At 49.6% G+C, this 18856-nt stretch overlaps 1 protein-coding gene across 2 annotated transcripts; it reads right to left on the bottom strand.

The window, feature by feature from the left end:
- Positions 1 to 1752: 1752 nt before the first annotated feature.
- FKBP2 (FKBP prolyl isomerase 2) lies at positions 1753 to 14412 on the bottom strand. Of its 2 annotated transcripts, none has more exons than XM_087705216.1 (6): positions 14319 to 14412; positions 10908 to 11086; positions 4953 to 5065; positions 3561 to 3607; positions 3344 to 3379; positions 1753 to 1831 (listed from the first exon to the last, which is right to left on the bottom strand). In XM_087705216.1, exons 1-6 carry the CDS (start codon positions 14359 to 14361, stop codon positions 1770 to 1772), a joined length of 480 nt encoding a protein of 159 aa, XP_087561342.1. In that variant the 5' UTR covers positions 14362 to 14412; the 3' UTR covers positions 1753 to 1769. The 2 variants fall into 2 exon arrangements, with proteins under 2 accessions (XP_087561342.1, XP_087561343.1); XM_087705217.1 differs by lacking the exon at positions 14319 to 14412 and adding an exon at positions 12516 to 13250.
- Between the last annotated feature and the right edge of the window lie 4444 nt (positions 14413 to 18856).

Below are 18856 nucleotides of genomic sequence, written 5' to 3' on the forward strand. Positions count from 1 at the left end.
ACGTAATCAAAATTTGGATGTTTTGGCACGCACTTGCAACTTTCCCACCGGGCTTCGGGCGAGCAAAGTCAATGGGGAAGAGCTGGATTCGCTTAACGACTATGTGACTCAGAACAGAATAGCGAGAGTTGGAAGGGGCCTTGGAGGTCTTCTAGTCCAACCCCCTGCTTAGGCAGGAAACCCCTACACCACTTAGCTGTAGCGCTTTGCTTACTCGGGGCAAAAACGGTCATTAAATCGAGCGCAACTCACTTAACCCTAGCAGGTCTTTCACCGGTTGTTTTAAGCCGAGGACTAGCTCTACAGGACTTCCAAGAACTGAAATGATCACACAAACAAAATTGTGGACAAAGCCACAATTAAGCCCACATGTGATTCTTCCCCCCCACCCCCCGTTTTTATTTTATTTTTCTTAAAAAGGAGCACAAGCCACGATTTGAACCGTTCCCACTTAACATCGCGGGGTGGGGAAAAGCCGCCGCTCTGCACCCAACTCCGACGGAACCTTCCAGAAGGACCCACCACCCTTCCACAAACGCAAAACGCTTGTTAACGGCCACGAATGCCTGGGATGGCACAGCTAAGAAAGACAATGGCTGGCAAAAACCCAGCCTTTTTTCACACTTGAGCAAGGCGATGCTCAGCGGTGCAAACTCAAAACTCATCCTGTTATCTCGCTTTCTCGCCAGTTCCTTGCGGCCAGGAACTTCCGTTCCTTTATTTACGGAGTCCCTGCTGTCCTTACACAAACCTAGCCCCCCCCCCCCCACACACACACAAAGTCTTTTTCTTTTCATTTTTTTTTGCAAGCTTGTGAGGAGAACTCTGAGGGATTCTTTGGAGAAAGTTCCAGAATTCCATGGGGAGAGTGGAGAATTCTAGGGTGGTCTCTTCTCCGTCTAGGACATATATATATAAGGTCTAAGGCCTCAATCTCATAAGGTCTAAATTTCTCAATTTTGGCAGCTTGAAGATTTGGGGGGGGGGGGACTTCAACTCCCAGAATTCCCCAGCCAGAATTCTGGGAATTGAAATCCACCCAACTTAAAGCATGCTAGCTGGGGGATTCTGGGAGATGAAGTCCACCCATCTTAAAGCATGCCAGCTGGGGGATTCTGGGAGTTGAACTCCACCCAACTTAAAGCATGTGACTGGAGGATTCTGGGAGCTGAAGTCCACCCGTGTTAAAGCATTCTGGCTGGAGGATTCTGGGGGATGAAGTCCACCCATCTCAAAGTTGCTAAGATTCATAAAGATTAGTCCCGACTGTTGGAACAGGCATCCATTCCTGCTCAATTTAGGACCACAAATCATTCAGACCTTTCCCCCCACTCCCCATTCCTAACCCACCTTGTTCCCTCCTCCTTATGGTTAAATGCCCCTGGATACTGGCAACCTTTTGAACACAATGCAGTGTTGTCTCTTGGGAAGTTTCCCCCCAAGCTGGGCCTTCAACCAGCTTTAAAGGTCTCAGGAGGGCAGGAGATCAGCCTGGCAGGCTGACCCTCTACGGAGGACTAGAGTGCCAAAAATAGGAACCCTTTCCTCATCCCGTCCTCGGCTGGCCCTCCCGCCCGCCCGCGGGTGACTTCCTCCCCCACTTTGCATTCACGGCGCAAAATCTGATCTGTGCTTTTTTTTAAAATTTATTTGGCCCATTTAAGGAGTGACAAACCCCTTTTCCAGCTCCTTCTCCAGCCCGTCCGGCCCATTTTTCTGCGTGCGGCCCCCTACCCCGCGAGCCCCTCTTCCTTGGACGAGACGCGCCGCTATAGTTCTTGGCGACGCTCAATCTTCAGCAGTTCGACTTCAAAGATGAGCGTGGCACCGCCTGGGAACAGCGTGGGGGGAAAAAAAAAAGAGAAAGAAGAAGAGATTGAAGGATGGATGGAAAAGCCCTAGCGGAGAACTGAGATGTGGTCCTCGCAGCTGGATGTGAATGAAGCCAATCCATAAAAATGGAAGGGTATTTTGATTCCGATCGGCTGCAAAAGTTGATGGAGTTAGCAGATAGGGCTAAGTTGACTCGCTTCGATGAAAGAACAAGCAATTAATTTTGTTCCGACTCGGAAACCTTTTCTGGACTTTGTGCTTGAGATGGGGGTGGGGGGAGGGAAACCCATGCAACTTTGATTTTGGGTTTTGCTGATTGGATGGGTTTGTTGCTATAGAAATGGCTAGTACGTAACATTATGCACAAGGAAAAAGTTGAGGTGTGCGTTATTAGCTTATTCTACTGAGCCCATAACACACACTGAGCGGTGGCTCATTGGCTAAGATGCTGAGCTTGTCGATCACAAAGGTCAGCAGCTCGGCGGTTCGAATTCATAGCGCCGCAAAACGGAGTGGGCTCCCGTTACTTGTCCCAGTTTCTGCCAACCTAGCAGCTCGAAAATGCAAGTAGAAAAATAGGAGCCACCTTTGGTGGGAAGGGAACAGCGTTCTGTGTGCCTTCGGCGTTGAGTCATGCCGGCCACATGACCCCGGAGACGTCTTCGGACAGCGCTGGCTCTTTGGCTTTGAAATGAGATGAGCGCCGCCCCCTAGAGTCGAGAACGACTAGCGCATATACGCAAGGGGAACCTTTAACTTACTGAGTCAAAGAGCCACTTTTTTCCTCTTCCCCTTCTCCTCCCCATGTTCCCATTATTCTCATTTTTCTTTTGTCTTTCTGCATTTTTCATGATCAACTGATAAAAACATTTGTCCTTGCGTCAACGAAGTCAGTCCAATCAGGTTAAAGCCCAATGAGAGAAATTAAGACAAGGATGTTACAGAAGATGTAAATTCTTCATTGCTTGGTTAACAGAATAGGATATTCCTGGTCTATGGCTGGCTGGTCCAATCACCAGGAGACGGTGAGTTCTAGCCCCGCCTTAGACATGAAAGCCAGCTGGATGACTTTAGGCCAATCACCAGAAGATGGTGAGTTCTAGTCCCGCCTTAGACATGAAAGCCAGCTGGATGACTTTGGGCCAATCACCAGGAGACGGTGAGTTCTAGCCCCGCCTTAGACATGAAAGCCAGCTGGATGACTTTGGGCCAATCACCAGGAGACGGTGAGTTCTAGTCCCGCCTTAGACATGAAAGCCAGCTCAGTGATTAGTGGTTAAGATGCCAGTCTAGAAACCAGGTGGCAGTGAGTTCTAGGCCCACTTTGAGCATAAAAGCCAGCTAGGTGACTGGGACAGCCCTCCTCTCTCTCCCTGCCCGACCCACCTCACTGGGTGGTTGTTATGGTGGGGGGGTGTGAAGGTGTGTTGGATATGTTCACTGCCTGATTTGTAAAAAAAATAACGAAGACGAGATGCAAATAAATGAATAAAACAAAGAAATAGAATACCTGGGATTTTGGGCGGTGCTCCCCGATCTCCATAACCTGCGAGATAAGACGACAGAAACCAAATCAACCGGGTATCCAATGATGCAAGGAAATACTTATTCTCAAGCTCCGGAAAAGTTAAATAAGGCGAAGGGGCAACGAAGCAATGCCAGGGCATAGTGGAGCATGGTGCCCACCCAGGGTTATTCCGCTACTGGTTTCGCTCTCGGTTCCTTACCCAGCTCCGAAGGGATGACTAGCTTCCTTTTCTCGCCTTCGCACATCCTGAAACGGCAAAAGAAACGGCAAAGACGAGTGTTTTGTTGGCGTCGACAAATCTTGAGGGCTAGAATTTTAGTCTCCGCTCTTTTAAACTCTGCCCTTCCAAATTATAAACGATTAAAAAGCAACAATGCGAAGGCTACATTAAAGATAAATCACCTGGATGAAACAACACAGGCCCATATTGTTCCCGGGTCGCTGCCAAAAATGCCTCGGATATTACAGAGAAGGACCAAGGAATGGAATGCTCTGTACTTTCATTAAAATATGCAAGCTAAAAGTAGTGCCTCCTCTCAAAGAGTCCCAGGAGGAAATGCTCAGGGCACGCCCGGTTAATCTGGGAGAAATAAAGCCCAAATTCTGGAACGTGATAGGGTAAAATATATGAACGGTCCCTGGTGATCTCTGCGCTTGGTGGTTTTCTTGCAGGCGTTTCGTGACCCAAACTAGGTAACATCATCAGTGCTAGAAGGGAGGGACAGAAGAAGAAGGAGAAGAAGGAGGAGGAGGAGGAGAAGAAGAAGGAGGAGGAGGAGGTGAAGAAGAAGAAGAAGAAGAAGAAGAAGAAGAAGAAGAAGAAGAAGAAGAAGAAGAAGAAGAAGAAGAAGAAGAAGAAGAAGAAGAAAGGGAGGAGAAGACGACGACAGAGGGAGGAGGAGGATTAGAGAGGAGGACTGTGGGGTCTTTGGCGCTCTCTGACTTGGTGGTTTTCTTCCAGACATTTCGTGACCCAACTAGGTAACATCATCCGTGCTAGAAGGGGCATTTGCGGCAAACCTCACACTCCTTTCTAGCACGGATGATGCTACCTAGTTGGGTCATGAAATGTCTGCAAGAAAACCACCAAGCTCAGAAAGCACCAAGGACCCCACAGTCCTCCTCCTGCTCTTCCTCGCCCTTCTCTCTACAAATCCCACTCCCTTCTAACACTGATGACGTTACCTAGTTGGGTCATGAAAGGTCTGCAAGAAAACCATCGAGCTCAGAGAGCACCAAGGAGCCCACAGTCCTTTTTCTCCTCCTCCTCTCCATTAACTCCACCCTCTTCAAGCATTGATGACCTTATCTAACTGGGTTACGAAACATCTGCAAGAAAACCACCAAGCTCAGAGAGCACCCAGGACCCCACAATTCTCCTCCTCCTCCTCCTAACACTGATGACATTACCTAGTTGGGTAACAAAACGCCTGCAAGAAAACCACCGAGCTCAGAGGGCACCAGGGACCCTTCGTGTCAACGCTGAGCTACAAATAATTCCCTTTTATTAATAAAAGATTTGATTCTGCTCGCCCATCGTGGGCGCCCCAAATCCATTCGAGCCCTCGTTCCTCAGAAGTTGGGATTTTACCCGAGCAAGCCTTGTTCCCAGCCTTTGATGACTTGTCCGGTGCCCAAGGAGAAGATGAAGGGCTGGTCGCGAGTTAAACTGCTGTCAAACTCCGTCCCGTCTTCCAGTTTTCCCTGGGAAGGGGCAGAGAGGAAAATTAAATGGAAGGTGAGCGAATCTGTCCAAGGAGCGGCTGATTCAGGTCTACAGAGGAATCATTGAGTCATCTGCACCTCCATAACTGTCTGGTTTGGCTCTGCAACCCAACAAGGCAGACGGAGACTTCAGAGGAGATCAGAACTGCAGAAAAAAAACATGGCTACCAACCTGCCTTCCATTGAGGACCTGTGCACTGCAGGAGTCAAAAAGAGGGCTGGGGAAATATCTACAGACCCCTCGCATCCTGGGCATAAAATGACAGACAATCCTTGATGCTGCCCCACCCCCCGTCGTAAGTGCAGACAAAAGTCACTTTTTCCCCACGCCTTTGGATCTTTGGTCGCTAAATGAATGGCTGCAAGGTGAGGACTACCTGGGCCTCAAAAGCTGGAAGGGGTTGTTTTTCCCCCCAGCTGTAATAAAAGAGCAGGAGGCCGGCCTTTATTCCATCTTTTATACATTTATTTAAATCTCATATTAAAGTCATTGATAGTAACCATTATCCCTAGTGTAGGGGGCAGCAACTTGCGGCTCTGGAGCTGCATGTGGCTGTTTCATCCCTCCGCTGAGGCTCCCTGTGGCCGGTCGGCTCCACAATTAATAGGGTTTTCGGTTAGGACAGGTAGAGGAAAAAGGATGCCATGCTAGGAGGAGACTCTATGGTGGGGGAACAGGACTTTTGATTGGCTCCACAATTGATAGGGCTTTCGGTTAGGACAGATAGAGGAAAAAGGATGCCATGCTAGGAGGAGACTCTATGGTGGGGGAACAGGACTTTTGATTGGCTCCACAATTGATAGGGTTTTCGGTTAGGACAGGGAGAGGAAAAAGGATGCCATGCTAGGAGGAGACTCTATGGTGGGGGAACAGGACTTTTGATTGGCTCCACAATTGATAGGGCTTTCGGTTAGGACAGATAGAGGAAAAAGGATGCCATGCTAGGAGGAGACTCTATGGTGGGGGAACAGGACTTTTGATTGGCTCCACAATTGATAGGGCTTTCGGTTAGGACAGGTAGAGGAAAAAGGATGCCATGCTAGGAGGAGACTCTATGGTGGGGGGAACCGGACTTCCAGTCTGCTCCAGAATTGAAGGGGGGGGGGGGCTTCTGGTTAGGACCTTTGTGGTTCTTTGAGTGTTTAAGATGGCTGACTCCTGCCCTTAAGGAATTAAGGATTCTTTTTCTCTGCCAGAGGATGAATTTTCTACAGGGCCCCAAATCTTCATCAAATAGGGCAATGGGGTATAGTTCATTTATTTATACCAGGGGTCGGCAACCTTAAACACTGAAAGAGCCACAAAGGTCCTAACCAGAAGCCCCCCCATGTTCAATTCTGGAGCTGACCGGAAGTCCAGTTGCCCCACCATAGAGTCTCCTCCTAGCACTGCATCCTTTTTCTCTACCTGTCCTAACTGAAAGCCCTATCAACTGTGGTGCTGACCGGCGACAGGGAGCCGCAGCAGAAGGATGAAAGAGCCACATGTGGCTCCAGAGCCACGATTTATACAATCGACCTATTTTGCTGGGTGACTGTACTGCTATTACGAGAAGAAGCGAAACACCATTGCATGCTGTGGACACGTTGCTACTATTCTGGTTTTTCCTGCCCCCAAAATCACCTGACAGTGGAAATACTCCGTCATCCAGGGCATGGTTATCCCCAAGGTGTTTTTTCAAGCGGCAACTGGACTTTCTTGTTTCACGCAGCTTAGACTAGAATCATCTTGTTGTGTTTAAATAATATGGTGACTGGTATTAGAACTATGCATGGAAACACTGAATGATGAAATAATGAACGATGGTTATCTTAACGCAAATAGATGCAGGGAGTGAAATATGGGAGGCAAGTTAGAAATGAGGAGGATTCAAAGCACCAATGTGGGCGAGAGATGTCTGGTAGAAAGAAAACGTTTATTTTTTTTAAAAAAAAATTTTTTAAAATAAATATCTCAAATCAATGCGTGAACCGTGTGGCACCTGGGTGTCATACATTCTAATACTAATAAAGTTAATCATGATTATTGCATTCAATCAACTTATGTATTTCTAATAATAATATACATTTATATTAGGTTGCAGTCTTCTTGTTGTTAGTTGCGAAGTCGTGTCTGACCCATCGCGACCCCACGGACAACGTTCCTCTAGGCCTTCCTGTCCTCTACCATCCTCTGGAGTCCATTGAAGCTCAGGCCGACTGCTTCGGTGACTCCATCCAGCCACCTCCTTCTCTGCCGTCCCCTTCTTCTTCTTTTGCCCTCCATCGTTCCCAGCATGAGGCTCTTCTCCAGGGAGTCCTTCTTCCTTCTCATCCGGTGGCCAAAGTCTTTGAGTTTCCTCTTCAGGATCTGGCCTTCTAAAGAGCAGGCAGGGTGGATCTCCTCCAGGACTGACCGGTTGGATGGCCTTGCAGTCCAAGGGACTCAGGAGATAGATAGGTAGGTAGGTAGGTAGGTAGGTAGGTAGGTAGGCAGGCAGGCAGATAGACAGATAGACAGGTAGGTAGGTAGGTAGGTAGGTAGAAGTCCCCTTCATAAATAGGAACCAGTTACCAAGAATCTGGATTTTGATCATGTGACTATGTTGCTGTTAGTTGCGAAGTCGTGTCCAACCCATCGCGACCCCATGGACCACGTTCCTCCAGGCCTTCCTGTCCTCTGCCATCCTCTGGAGTCCATTGAAGCTCACGCTGACTGCTTCAGTGACGCCATCCAGCCCCCTCCTTCTCTGCCGTCCCCTTCTTCTTCTTTTGCCCTCCATCGTTCCCAGCATGAGGCTCTTCTCCAGGGAGTCCTTCTTCCTTCTCCTTAGGTGGCCAAAGTCTTTGAGTTTCCTCTTCAGGATCTGGCCTTCTAAAGAGCAGTCAGGGTGGATCTCCTCTAGGACTGACCGGTTGGATGGCCCTGCAGTCCAAGAGACTCGCAGGAATCTTCTCCAGCACCAGAATTCAAAGGCCTCAATTTTTTGGCCTTCAGCCTTTCTCATGGTCCAACTTTCACACCCATCCATTGCAAACATACAGGTTGGAGTCTATAATTGTTCAATCATTCCACATTTTCTCTTGTTATTACTTTCATTTTGTTATATAAAAATGTGTAGACTAACATTCCCTCTTCTCTTATTTCTATCCCTTATTCTAGTTTTAATCATGTCACCCTTTATTAAACAACTTTTTCTTTCTTTCCTAAGAAAAAGAAAGAAAAGGTTTTTTTAATATAAGGGTGACATGATTAAAAGTCAGAATAGAGACAGAAATAAGAAAAAGAGGGAATATTAGTATGCACATTTTTACATAATAAAATAAAAGCAATAAGAAGAGGGAAGTTCAGCAATTGATGGGCGGTATTATTATATATAGGGTGGCTCAGTGGCTAAGATGCTGAGTTTGTTGATCGGAAAGGTGAGCAGTTGGGCGGTTCAAATCCCTAGTGCTGCGTAACAGAGTGAGCTCCCGTTACTTGTCCCGGCTTCTGCCAACCTAGCAGTTCGAAAGCACGTAAAAAACGCAAGTAGAAAAATAGGAACCACCTTTGGTGGGAAGGTAGTAACAGTGTTCCATGCGCCTTTGGCATTGAGTCATGCTGGCCACATGACCACGGAGATGTCTTCGGACAGCGCTGGCTCTTCGGCTTTGAAACGGAGATGAGCACCGCCCGCTAGAGTCGGGAACGACTAGCGCATACATGCGAGGGGAACCCTTTTGACCTTATTATGATGTATGTTTAAATAATATGGTAATTGGCATTAGAACAATATATTGAAACATGAAATAATTGAATATGAAAGACTATCTTAACATAAATGTGTAGTATTATTAGAAATACGTAAGCTGGATGAATGAAACAATTTAGAATTCAATTCTAAAGAATTGAACTGAAGAAGTTTCTTGAATGAGAAACAAATGCCTTTGAAGAAAAACCAGAAAGTCCAGTTCCCTCTTGAAAAAACACTGGAACACTGGAGGATTTCCACTGACAGCTGATTTGGGGGCAGAAAAGGAAAAAATTCCAGCAGGGAAGAGAGAAAGGTGTGTCCAGAGCTCAAAGGGAAACTTGAGAATGGGGAATCAGGTTTTGGCCACGTCATTCTTTCCAACTTGGCGAGGAAAGTCCACCAATTACACGGGAGTTTTCCCTGGTCAGCTATTCACTCTCTGCTTAAGGCTGCCCTGGAACAGGCGTTTGTGGGTGAGTCAGCGAGGGTGTGTAACTGAAAGACAGCTGAGGTGTGCATACTCCGGGAGGCTGACTCAGAATCAGGCTTGCAATAAAAGCCAATTTTCAAGTCGCTTCAGCCTTGTGGGAAATTTCTAGTGAACTCTCCACAAGGAGACCGTTTCACAATTGGCCGGCTGTCACACAAACCCTTTGTTGAATCAAACCATCCAGAATTACACTGATGGATGGGAAAGAAAGGAGAAAGAAAGAAAGAAAGAAAGAAAGGAAGGAAGGAAGGAAGGAAGGAAGGAAGGAAAGAAAGAAAGAAAGAAAGAAAGAAAGAAAGAAAGAAAGAAAGAAAGAAAGAAAGAAGAAAGGAAGGAAGGAGAGAGAGAGAGAAAGGGTGGGAAGGAGAGAGAGAGAGAGAAAGGGTGGGAGGGAGAGAGAGAGAGAGAGGGAGAGAGAGAGAGAAAGGGTAGGAGAGAGGGAGAAGGAGAGAGAGAAAAAAAGGGTGGGTGGGAGGGAGAAAGAGAGGGAGAGAGAGAGGGGAGGGGGTATTTGGTTTGCAGCGGGACTTGGGTGGATTCCCAGGATAATGAGACCGTCATAAATATGAGTCATTTGTCAAGCATCTGGATTTTTGATCACATGACCCTGGGGATGCTGCAACAGTCGTAAGTGTGAAAAACGGTTATAAGTCACAGGGTTGTTGTAAATGAACTGTTGCAAGGCGAGGACTCCCTGTATTGAAGTATGCAAAAGATCCAGAGATGCATAGCACTCCAAAGTGGGAGGGATGAAAAAAAATGTGGCCTTCTTTTGCATTTGAGTGGGGTTGGGGGGATTTTAAGAGGTAAGCATTCTTAAACCCCCCTCCTCAAAATGGCCCTGCTCTTCCCTTCTCCTCCCACTTCAACATAACCTAACAAGTCTTATCTGGTCCTCAAGCCAAAAGGAATTGCTCACTCTGGGGAGAAAACTTGGCAAATTTTAAGATGGGTGGACTTCAACTCTCAGAATCCTCTAGCTTCATCCTTTCATATGGGTGGACTTCAACTCTCAGAATCCCCTAGCTTCATCCTTTCATATGGGTGGACGTCCACTCCCAGAATCCCCCAGCCAGCATCCTTTCAGATGGGAGGACGTCCACTCCCAGAATCCCCCAGCCAGCATACTTTCAGATGGGTGGACGTCCACTCCCAGAATCCCCCAGCCAGCATACTTTCAGATGGGTGGACGTCCACTCCCAGAATCCCCCAGCCAGCATCCTTTCATATGGGAGGACTTCAACTCCCAGAATCCCTCAGCCAGCATCCTTTCAGATGGGAGGATGTCCACTCCCAGAATCCCCCAGCCAGCATCCTTTCAGATGGGTGGACTTCAACTCCCAGAATCCCCCAGCCAGCATGCTTGTTAAGTTGAAATCCGTGTCTCTTAAAAGTTGCCGAGTTTGGAAAGCACTAAACAAAACCCGTCACATTACAGTGAAAGGCGATGCCTCGTACGCACATACCTGGGTGCCTATTTTAGCCATTGTTTAACAAGGGGTTTTTCGATTTTGCTTTGGTTTCTAACACTCTCTTGAACACGGTTTGTCTCCTTCCACCTCCCATTCCCAAGTTGGTTAAAGCCCCGGCTACATTAAACTCCGGCCACACTCACCGTGTAATGCATGTGGAGCACGTCGCCTTTCCGGGACTTGATGGGGCAGTTGTCCACTCGCTTCTTGACGCCAATCTGCAGCTTCCGTTTCCCTTCCGTGCTCAGCCCAGGCGAGCACAGCGCCCACAGGGCTAAGGTCAGCAGCGCCGTCCCCAGGTTCGTCTGCATCGCTGGAGCCCCTGCGGAGGAGAGCCTCGCGGGTTAGTGGAGCCGCAACGCGCTGGGGGAAATCACGACGCGGGTACGGGACGGCTGGAACGGCATGCAGCGAGAGGCGGCTTCATAGGGCAGGAGAGCCCAAAACCGAGCTGTCTATTTAAAAAAAACCGTCGTGGAAACAGGGGTGGTGGGCTTGTTCCAGGTGGGAAGAATCTGCAACCTTGGACATGGGGGGGGGGCTCAACATAATTGCAACAGTGGTGGGGGGGTCCTTGGTGTTCTCTGAGTTTGGTAAGTTTTCTCACAGATGTTTCGCGACCCAGCTGGGTAACATCATCAACGCTAGAGGGACGTGGGGTTTGCAGGAAAGAGGAGGAAGAGGAGGAGGAAGAGGAAGGACTGTGGGGTCCTTGGTGCTCTCTGAGCCGGGTGGTTTCCTTGCAGACGTTTCTTGATCCAACTAGACAATATTATCAGTGCTAGAAGGGAGTGGGGATTGTGGAGAGGAGGAAGAGTATGACGACGACTGGGAGGTCTTTGGCGTTCTCCGAGTTTGGTAGTTTTCCCGCAGGCGTTTTGTGACCCAGCTGGGTAACATCGTCAGTACTGGAATAGAGTGGGTTTGTGTGGTGTGAAGGAGGAGGAGGAGGAGAGGATGAAGGAGAAAATGGAGGAGGAGGAGGAGGAGGAGGAGGAGGAGGAGGAGGAGGAGGAGGAAGGGGGAATGTGGAGTCCTGTTTTCTTTAGTTTAGTTTAGTTTTTAGTTTAGTTTAGTTTAGTTTAGTTCAGTTCAGTTTAGTTTAGTTTACTTGTCATTGCACCTCGTACAACAAAATTCTTGTAGACATTTCAATGCCCAACTAGGGAATATCATCAGTGCTAGAGGGACGAGGGGTTTGCATGATGATGATGGAGGGAGGGAGAGGAGTCTGCAGGAGACCACTTAATTGGTTCGTGACTCTCCGAGACTCCTGGCCAAGTTCTGCAGATCTCAGCCTGGCAGCTCTCCAAGCCAGATAAGGTCTGTGAGTATAAATCCTCCTTTGAAAGACTTTGCTGGATGTGAGTGAAGAGAATCCACTTTAAATTAGTAAAAGGAGTTTTTATCAGGACAAGGAGTTGGCTTCATGCTCTTGGGAAGCCTAGGTCAGAACTTTTAGGTGGACTTAAACTCCCAGAATTCCTCAGCAAGCAACAGGGAATTCTGAGGGTTGAAGTCCATCTATCTTAAAGTTGCTACGATTGAAAAACACTTAAAAATATGAGATTCATATTGGCGGCTGAAGCTTTTCTCCACCTCACCCATCAGTGCCTCACAGTCATTCATGCGGGGGGGGGGGGGGGTTGCGCTCAAGATGTGTTTGCATTTGCATGCTCGCCCCGACGTCAAACTTGGCATGCACCAGCAAGCAGCCCCCCCCCCCCTTTCTCCAGAGCCTCCGGACTTACCCGCATGGCTAATGGGGAGTCGGGCTCTGCTCCCTCCCCTGGTGCCACCAACACCACCACCGTCCAGAGTCTTTCAAGGAATCGCCACCCCAGGAGTTGGCAGAGTGGTCGCTTGGCTCTGGGTCACCCACCCCGCTTATCTCTAACCCAGGGTTTTTCCAACCTTGGGCGGCTTTCGGAAGAGGGGACTTCGACTCCCAGAATTCCTGGGTTTCTCAAAACCTGGCAACTTTGAAAGACGTGGGGACTTCGATTCCCAGAATTCTTCAGCACAGATGGATGGGTGGATGGATGGATGGGTGAGGAATTCTGGGAGTTGAAGTCCCTGCCTCTTAAACCTGTCAAGGTTGAAAAACACCGTTCCCTCCGCTTGTCCTCCCCATTCCCCCCAGTCTGCAGTACAGGTAGTCCTCGACTTACAACAGTCCGTTTAGCGACCGGAGTTACAACGGCACTGGGGGGGGGGGGACGACCGTTTTTCAGACTTACGACGATTGCAGCATTCCCCACAGGGGTCACGCGATCAAAATTCAGACACTTGACAACGGACTCATACTTACGACGCTTACAGCGTCCCCGGGGGGGTGGGGTGGGGGAGGAAGCCAGATTCACGTTAACGAGACCATGTGACTGACTTAACAAGGGCAACGATTCACAAAGGTCGTGAAACGGAGCAAAAGTCACTTAACGAACGTCTCACTTAGCAACATAAATGTTGAGGTCGTACGTCGAGGACTAAGCCTGTATCTCACCCCACCCCCACCCCCAAGCCCACCCCACCCCCGTTCGGCTTCCCCCACATGCTTCTCTAAGAGACCCCATACCCTCCCTGGCCCTCCCCCCCCTTCCTCGGCCCCTCCTTCTGGAAGGTCCAAACCCTGGCTTCGTTCACCGCTTCCTCCTCGTTACAGTTGGTCACATTGGCCCAAACCCACATGATGCCCGTCCCCGAGGGGTTCCTCACTTTGTGGACCCAGAGGTCCGCCGAGGCCCCTCCGGGAGGGGCGGGCTTCTCCCGGGGGATCCACACCTGGTTAAGCTCCGCCCCGCTTTTACGGGGAACCGCCCCTTCTTTCTGCCAAGGCAGGCCCGCCGTCCTCTCGAGGGCCCTGCCCGGCTTACGGGGCACCCAGACTTGCCCCGAGCTGGCCTCGGCGGGTTGCTTCCGAAGCCAGCCCCCTCCCGCCTCCCGCTTGGCCCCCGAGTGGCCGGGGAGCCCCCCTGAGAGGCTGCGGCTGACCCCCAGCGCCAGGAGCCCCATGCTGTCCTCCAGGCGCTCCTGGGGGGCCCCCAAGTCCCAAGCCCTGTGGCTGTGCAGGCGGGGGGTGCCCCCTTTCCTGGGCTGGCCCTCCTTGGGGGCCCCGCAGCCTTCGCAAAGGCCCCCCGGCCAGGAGGCCCTCTTGTCTTGCCCAGCCTTGCTCTGGCCCCCAGAAGCCCCGGGGCCGCCCCCCAAAAAGTCCCCCTGAGGGGCCCTGGCTGTGGGGGCCCCCCACATCCCAGGGGCCCCCCTGAGGGCCCCCACCTTGCCCTGGGGGCCCTCCCCGGCCGTCCTGGAGTGGCCCTCCCCGCTCCCAGAGGCCCCCCCGCCAGGGGCCCAAGAGACCTGGGTCCCCACGTCCCTCAGCTCCGACCGTTTGGGCTCCCGGCTCTCTTCCCCCGCTTCTCCTCCTCCTCCTCGCCCGCCCGCCTTCCTAGGCTGCTGCCCGCCGCCCGGCTCCAGGCTCTTCGGCGCCCCGCGCCCGGGTCCCCCCCTTTCCTCAGGACCCCCCATGTCTCCCCCGTCCCACCACCCCCCACTCTCACCTCTCCTGGCCTCAACGGATACCACCCACCCCCCTCTGCGCATGCGCCTTCCGACGCCCCCCGCGCTTCCGCAGCGGAAGAAGCCGACACGGGCGCCGCCATGTTTCTTTTCTCTTTTTTTTTTTTTTTTAATCCGCCCGGCCCTGCAAGGGAGTCCGCGTCACGTGACCTCGCGGCCTATTCCCCACCGCGATTCACAATTTATTTGAATTAAATTCTCCAATGAGGGTCGGGGTGAAGGTTTTTAAATCCGAGAGAGCTAAGGAATATATATATATATATATAATTAGGTAAAAGGTTTACTTGCTGGGCCCTTTCACGTGAGGAGGCGTGACGTCACTTCCTCCCCGGGAGAGAGGCGAGGAGGGAGAGATCTCGAATGGGCGTGGTCAGGGCGTGTTTGAGTGGGCGTGGCTAATTGAATCCCTCTTCCTTTTCATTCTGTTAGTGTTAACCCTGTCAAAGGGGCAGATGTAATTTCCTGCAAATATTTTAATAATAATTAATAATTGATTAATTAAATAATCAATAAACTAAGAATAAGGATCTTCCTTTTGGGGATGGGAGGATAAGGTGACTCGCAATTAAAAATCAGATCTCTCATTGGGGGGCGGAGGGGAAATAACTTTTAAAGCCAACATAAAGATGAAATAAATGGAAATAATAAAATAAATAATAATAATAAATAAATAAAAATAATAAAAATAAATAAAAATAATAAAAATAAACAGCGCAAATTATATGGTGCAAGTTAATGACAATCGGAACAGAGATGGAAGGGACCTTGAAGGTCTTCTAGTCCAACCCCCTCCTCAAGCAGGAGACCCTATACCATTCCGAACAAACCACTTCTTGCACAAGAAGTTGTGCAACCACTTCTTTAAAAACCCCAGTAATGAAACACCCACAACTTCTGGTGGCAAGTAGTTCCACTGGTTAATTGTTCTCACTGGGCAAGGAAATTTCTCCTTAATTCGAGGTTGCTTCTCTCCTTGATTAGTTTCCACCCATTGCTTCTTGTCCTGCCCTCGGGTGCTTTGGAGAATAGCTTGATTCCCTCTTCTTTGGGGCAGCCCCTCAAATATTGGAATACTGCTACTGTATATTATCACCCCTAGTCATTCTTTTCACTCGACTTCGTAGTTGTTAGTTGCGAAATTGTGTCCGACCCATCGCGACCACCTGGACAACGTTCCTCCAGGCCTTCCTGTCCTCTCCCATCCTCTGGAGTCCATTGAAGCTCAGGCCGGCTGCTTCGGTGACTCCATCCAGCCACCTCCTTCTCTGCCGTCCCCTTCTTCTTCTTTTGCCCTCCATCCTTCCCAGCGTGAGGCTCTTCTCCAGGGAGTCCTTCTTCCTTCTCATCAGGTGGCCAAAGTCCTTGAGTTTCCTCTTCAGGATCTGGCCTTCTGAAGAGCAGCCAGGGTGGATCTCCTCTAGGACTGACCGGTTGGATGGCCTTGCAGTCCAAGGGACTCAATGCAGGAGTCTTCTCCAGCACCAGAGTTCAAAGGCCTCCATTCTTTGGAGCTCAGCCTTCCTTATGCTCCAACTTTCACAGCCATCCATTGCAACTGGGGAAACCAGAGCCTTGACTAGATGCACTTTTGATTGGCAGGGCGATGTCTCTGCTTTTTAGGATGCTGTTTAGATTTGCCATCACAAAATTAAAAGAAGTGTCTTTTAATTTTTTGGCTGCAGTCCCCATCTGCGAAGATCTTGGAGCCCAGGAAAATAAAATTGGACGCTCCCTCCATTTCTTCCCCATCTATTTGCCAGGAATTGACAATTGAACGGACTAGCCATACTCAATTCCTGCAACCGTTCTTCATATGTTTTAGCCTCCAGTTTTTAGCAACTGGAAAAAAAAATGAGGCTCTCTCTCAAACATCTGTTTTAAGACACTTGAAGCAGAAAACACATCCAGTAGCAGGGAGTTCCCCAGCTTAATCGGGCAGAATATGAGTGAGGCAAACTGGGCCCTCTGGTAAATTTACCCCCAGATTCAAAAGAGCTTTGTAGAAAGAGAGTTGACAGCCCCTTCCCCTCCACTCAGTTCCACCTATCCGAGAGTCACCAGGCCTTTCTAAATATTGACTTATCAAAGGTTAAAGCAAGGTGTTTTTTTTTTCCTGGAAAAACCTCAGGGAGGGATATTCAGCTGTGTCCTTGGGCTTCCTGGTTTGGGAACGAGTCCAATTTAGCTGATGATTCCAGTAAGGTAAAGGTTCCCCTTGGACATCTGTCCTAGCCGTTCCTGACTCTAGGGGGCGCTGCTCATCTCTGTTTCAAAGCCGAAGAGCCAGCGCTGTCCGAAAACGTCTCCGTCGTCATGTGGCCGGCATGACTCAACGCCGAAGGCGCACGGAACGCTGTTCCCTTCCCACCAAAGGTGGCTCCTATTTTTCTACTTCCATTTTTTACGTGGTTTCGAACTGCTAGGTTGGCAGAAGCTGGGACAAGTCACAGGGGCTCACTCCGTTATGCAGTGCTCAGGGTTTGAACCGCCAAACTGCCGACCTTTCTGATTGACAACTCAACGTCTTAGCCACCCAGCCACCGTGTCCCTTCATAATTCCCCCCAAATCCTGAATTTCCCCCCACCTTCTTGGGCTGAAAGATAGACTGCCTCTGAACATGGATGTTCTTGAATGGACGAATCTTGTCAGTATGAGCAGCCAGCCCTTGGCTAAATACCACAGCTCATTTAGCGACCAAGTTACAGCGGCGCTGAAAAAAAAGGGGGGGCTTAGGAACGTTTTTTCACACTTACGACCACCGCAGGGTAAGCCAATCAAAATTCAGGCGCTTGGCAATGGACTCGCAGTTACGATGGTCGCAGTGTCCTGGGGAAGCCTGATTCGCTTAACAACCGAGTTATTAAATTATCAATGGCAGCGACTCACTTAACTACCATGGGGGAAAAAAAGTTTGTACAACGGGGCAAAGCTCACTGAAGCGAGGTCTCACTTAACAACAGGAATTTGGGGTCGTCGGTCGAGGACCACCTGTAGTTATTTCTGTGTGTTTCCCATAGCAAAAAGGGAGCCGAGGTGGCGCAGTGGGTAGAGTGCAGCACTGCAGGCCACTTCGGCTGACTGCTATCAGCAGTTCGGCGGTTCAAATCTCACCGGCTCAGGGTTGACTCAGCCTTCCATCCTTCCGAGGTGGGTGAAATGAGGACCCGGATTGTTGTTGGGGGCAATATGCTGACTCTGTAAACCGCTTAGAGAGGGCTGAAAGCCCTATGAAGCGGTATATAAGTCTAACTGCTATTGCTATTGCTAAGGGGGGGGGGAAGGCAGGAAGGGGATAAGGGGCTAGTAAATCCATGTGTGTGTATATGACTGTGTGTTGTATTTCACCCAACCCCAAAGAATCTGTTGCCCCCACAGATTTGTGTCATAAGGCAGAATCCCACCAATGAGAGGAAGAGTGGGAAACAGAGGAGAGAAGAAAGATGGGAAGAGAGGGATAGGAGAGAGGGTAAGGGGGGAAGAGGAGGAGGATAAGGAGGAGTGGAATGGAGAGAGAGGAGAAGGAGAAAGGAAGGGGAAGTAGAGTAGAAAAGGATGATGGAGGGAAGAAAGGAGGTAGGAGAGAGGTAGAAGAAAGAGGTGTATGGAGAGCAGAAGAGCCAATAATGGGTTTTTCTCTTTCTGGGCGTTGATGACAAGAGGAACCAATGTAATTGGTCGTAATGAGCCGAGGTGGCGCAGTGGTTAGGGTGCAGTACTGCAGGCCACTTCAGCTGACTGTTATCTGCAGTTCAGCGGTTCTAATCTCACCGGCTCAAGGTTGACTCAGCCTTCCATCCTTCCTAGGTGGGTGAAATGAGGACCCAGACTGTGGGGGCGATATGCTGACTCTGTAAACCGCTTAGAGAGGGCTGAAAGCCCTATGAAGCGGTATATAAGTCTAACTGCTATTGCTATTGCTAATTACTACTTAATACAATAGGATATTGGCTGTGTAATAGTATACATGTGATTGTATGTTATGAAAATGGAAAATAAAAAAGTATATTTTGAAGAAAAAAAAAAGATTTGTGTCCTAAGGCAGAATCCCACTTTCTGACACCCACAACAGAGGGGAAAACAGGTCGTTGTATAAGAAGCATACAATGAAAACCCACAAATAATGACACACACACACACACACACACACACACACTCTGAACTGATATAACGGCAACAAGCCACGTGGTTTGTCCAAGAAACAAAGAGACGGGAAGCCTTCGACTTGACAATCATTCATTTAGTAACCCTTCGGAGTTACAACGGCACTGAGAAAGGCGAATTATGGCCACCGGTCCTCACGTTATGACCGCCGCAATATCCCCGTGGTCACATGATCAAAATCCAACCAGTGTGTGTTTGCAACCCGGGGTTACCCCTGATCGCCATTTGAGACCTTCCCAAGCCAAGGGGGTGGGGGAGGGAGCTGGGTTCATTTAACGGCCACGCGATCCACTTAACGGCCGCAGGGGCTCACTTAACCACCGTGGCGAAAAGGCCACCCAAGGAAAGTGGGCCTCC

The sequence above is a fragment of the Thamnophis sirtalis genome, unplaced genomic scaffold (genome assembly GCF_051295495.1).
Source record: "Thamnophis sirtalis isolate CommonGarterSnake01/CBP01778 unplaced genomic scaffold, rThaSir2_p1.2 scaffold_2, whole genome shotgun sequence".
Classification (NCBI taxonomy): Eukaryota; Metazoa; Chordata; class Lepidosauria; order Squamata; family Natricidae; genus Thamnophis; species Thamnophis sirtalis.

Bases quoted from the DNA above. Each gene is read 5' to 3' on its own strand.
- FKBP2 (XM_087705216.1), bottom strand. From the start codon at position 14,361: ATGCGCAGAGGGGGGTGGGTGGTATCCGTTGAGGCCAGGAGAG. The intron at 3,380-3,560 runs GTAAGGAACCGA...CTTATCTCGCAG, and splicing joins AGTCATCCCTTCGGAGCTGG to GTTATGGAGATCGGGGAGCA. The intron at 1,832-3,343 runs GTATTCTATTTC...CGCTGTTCCCAG, and splicing joins AGCACCGCCCAAAATCCCAG to GCGGTGCCACGCTCATCTTT.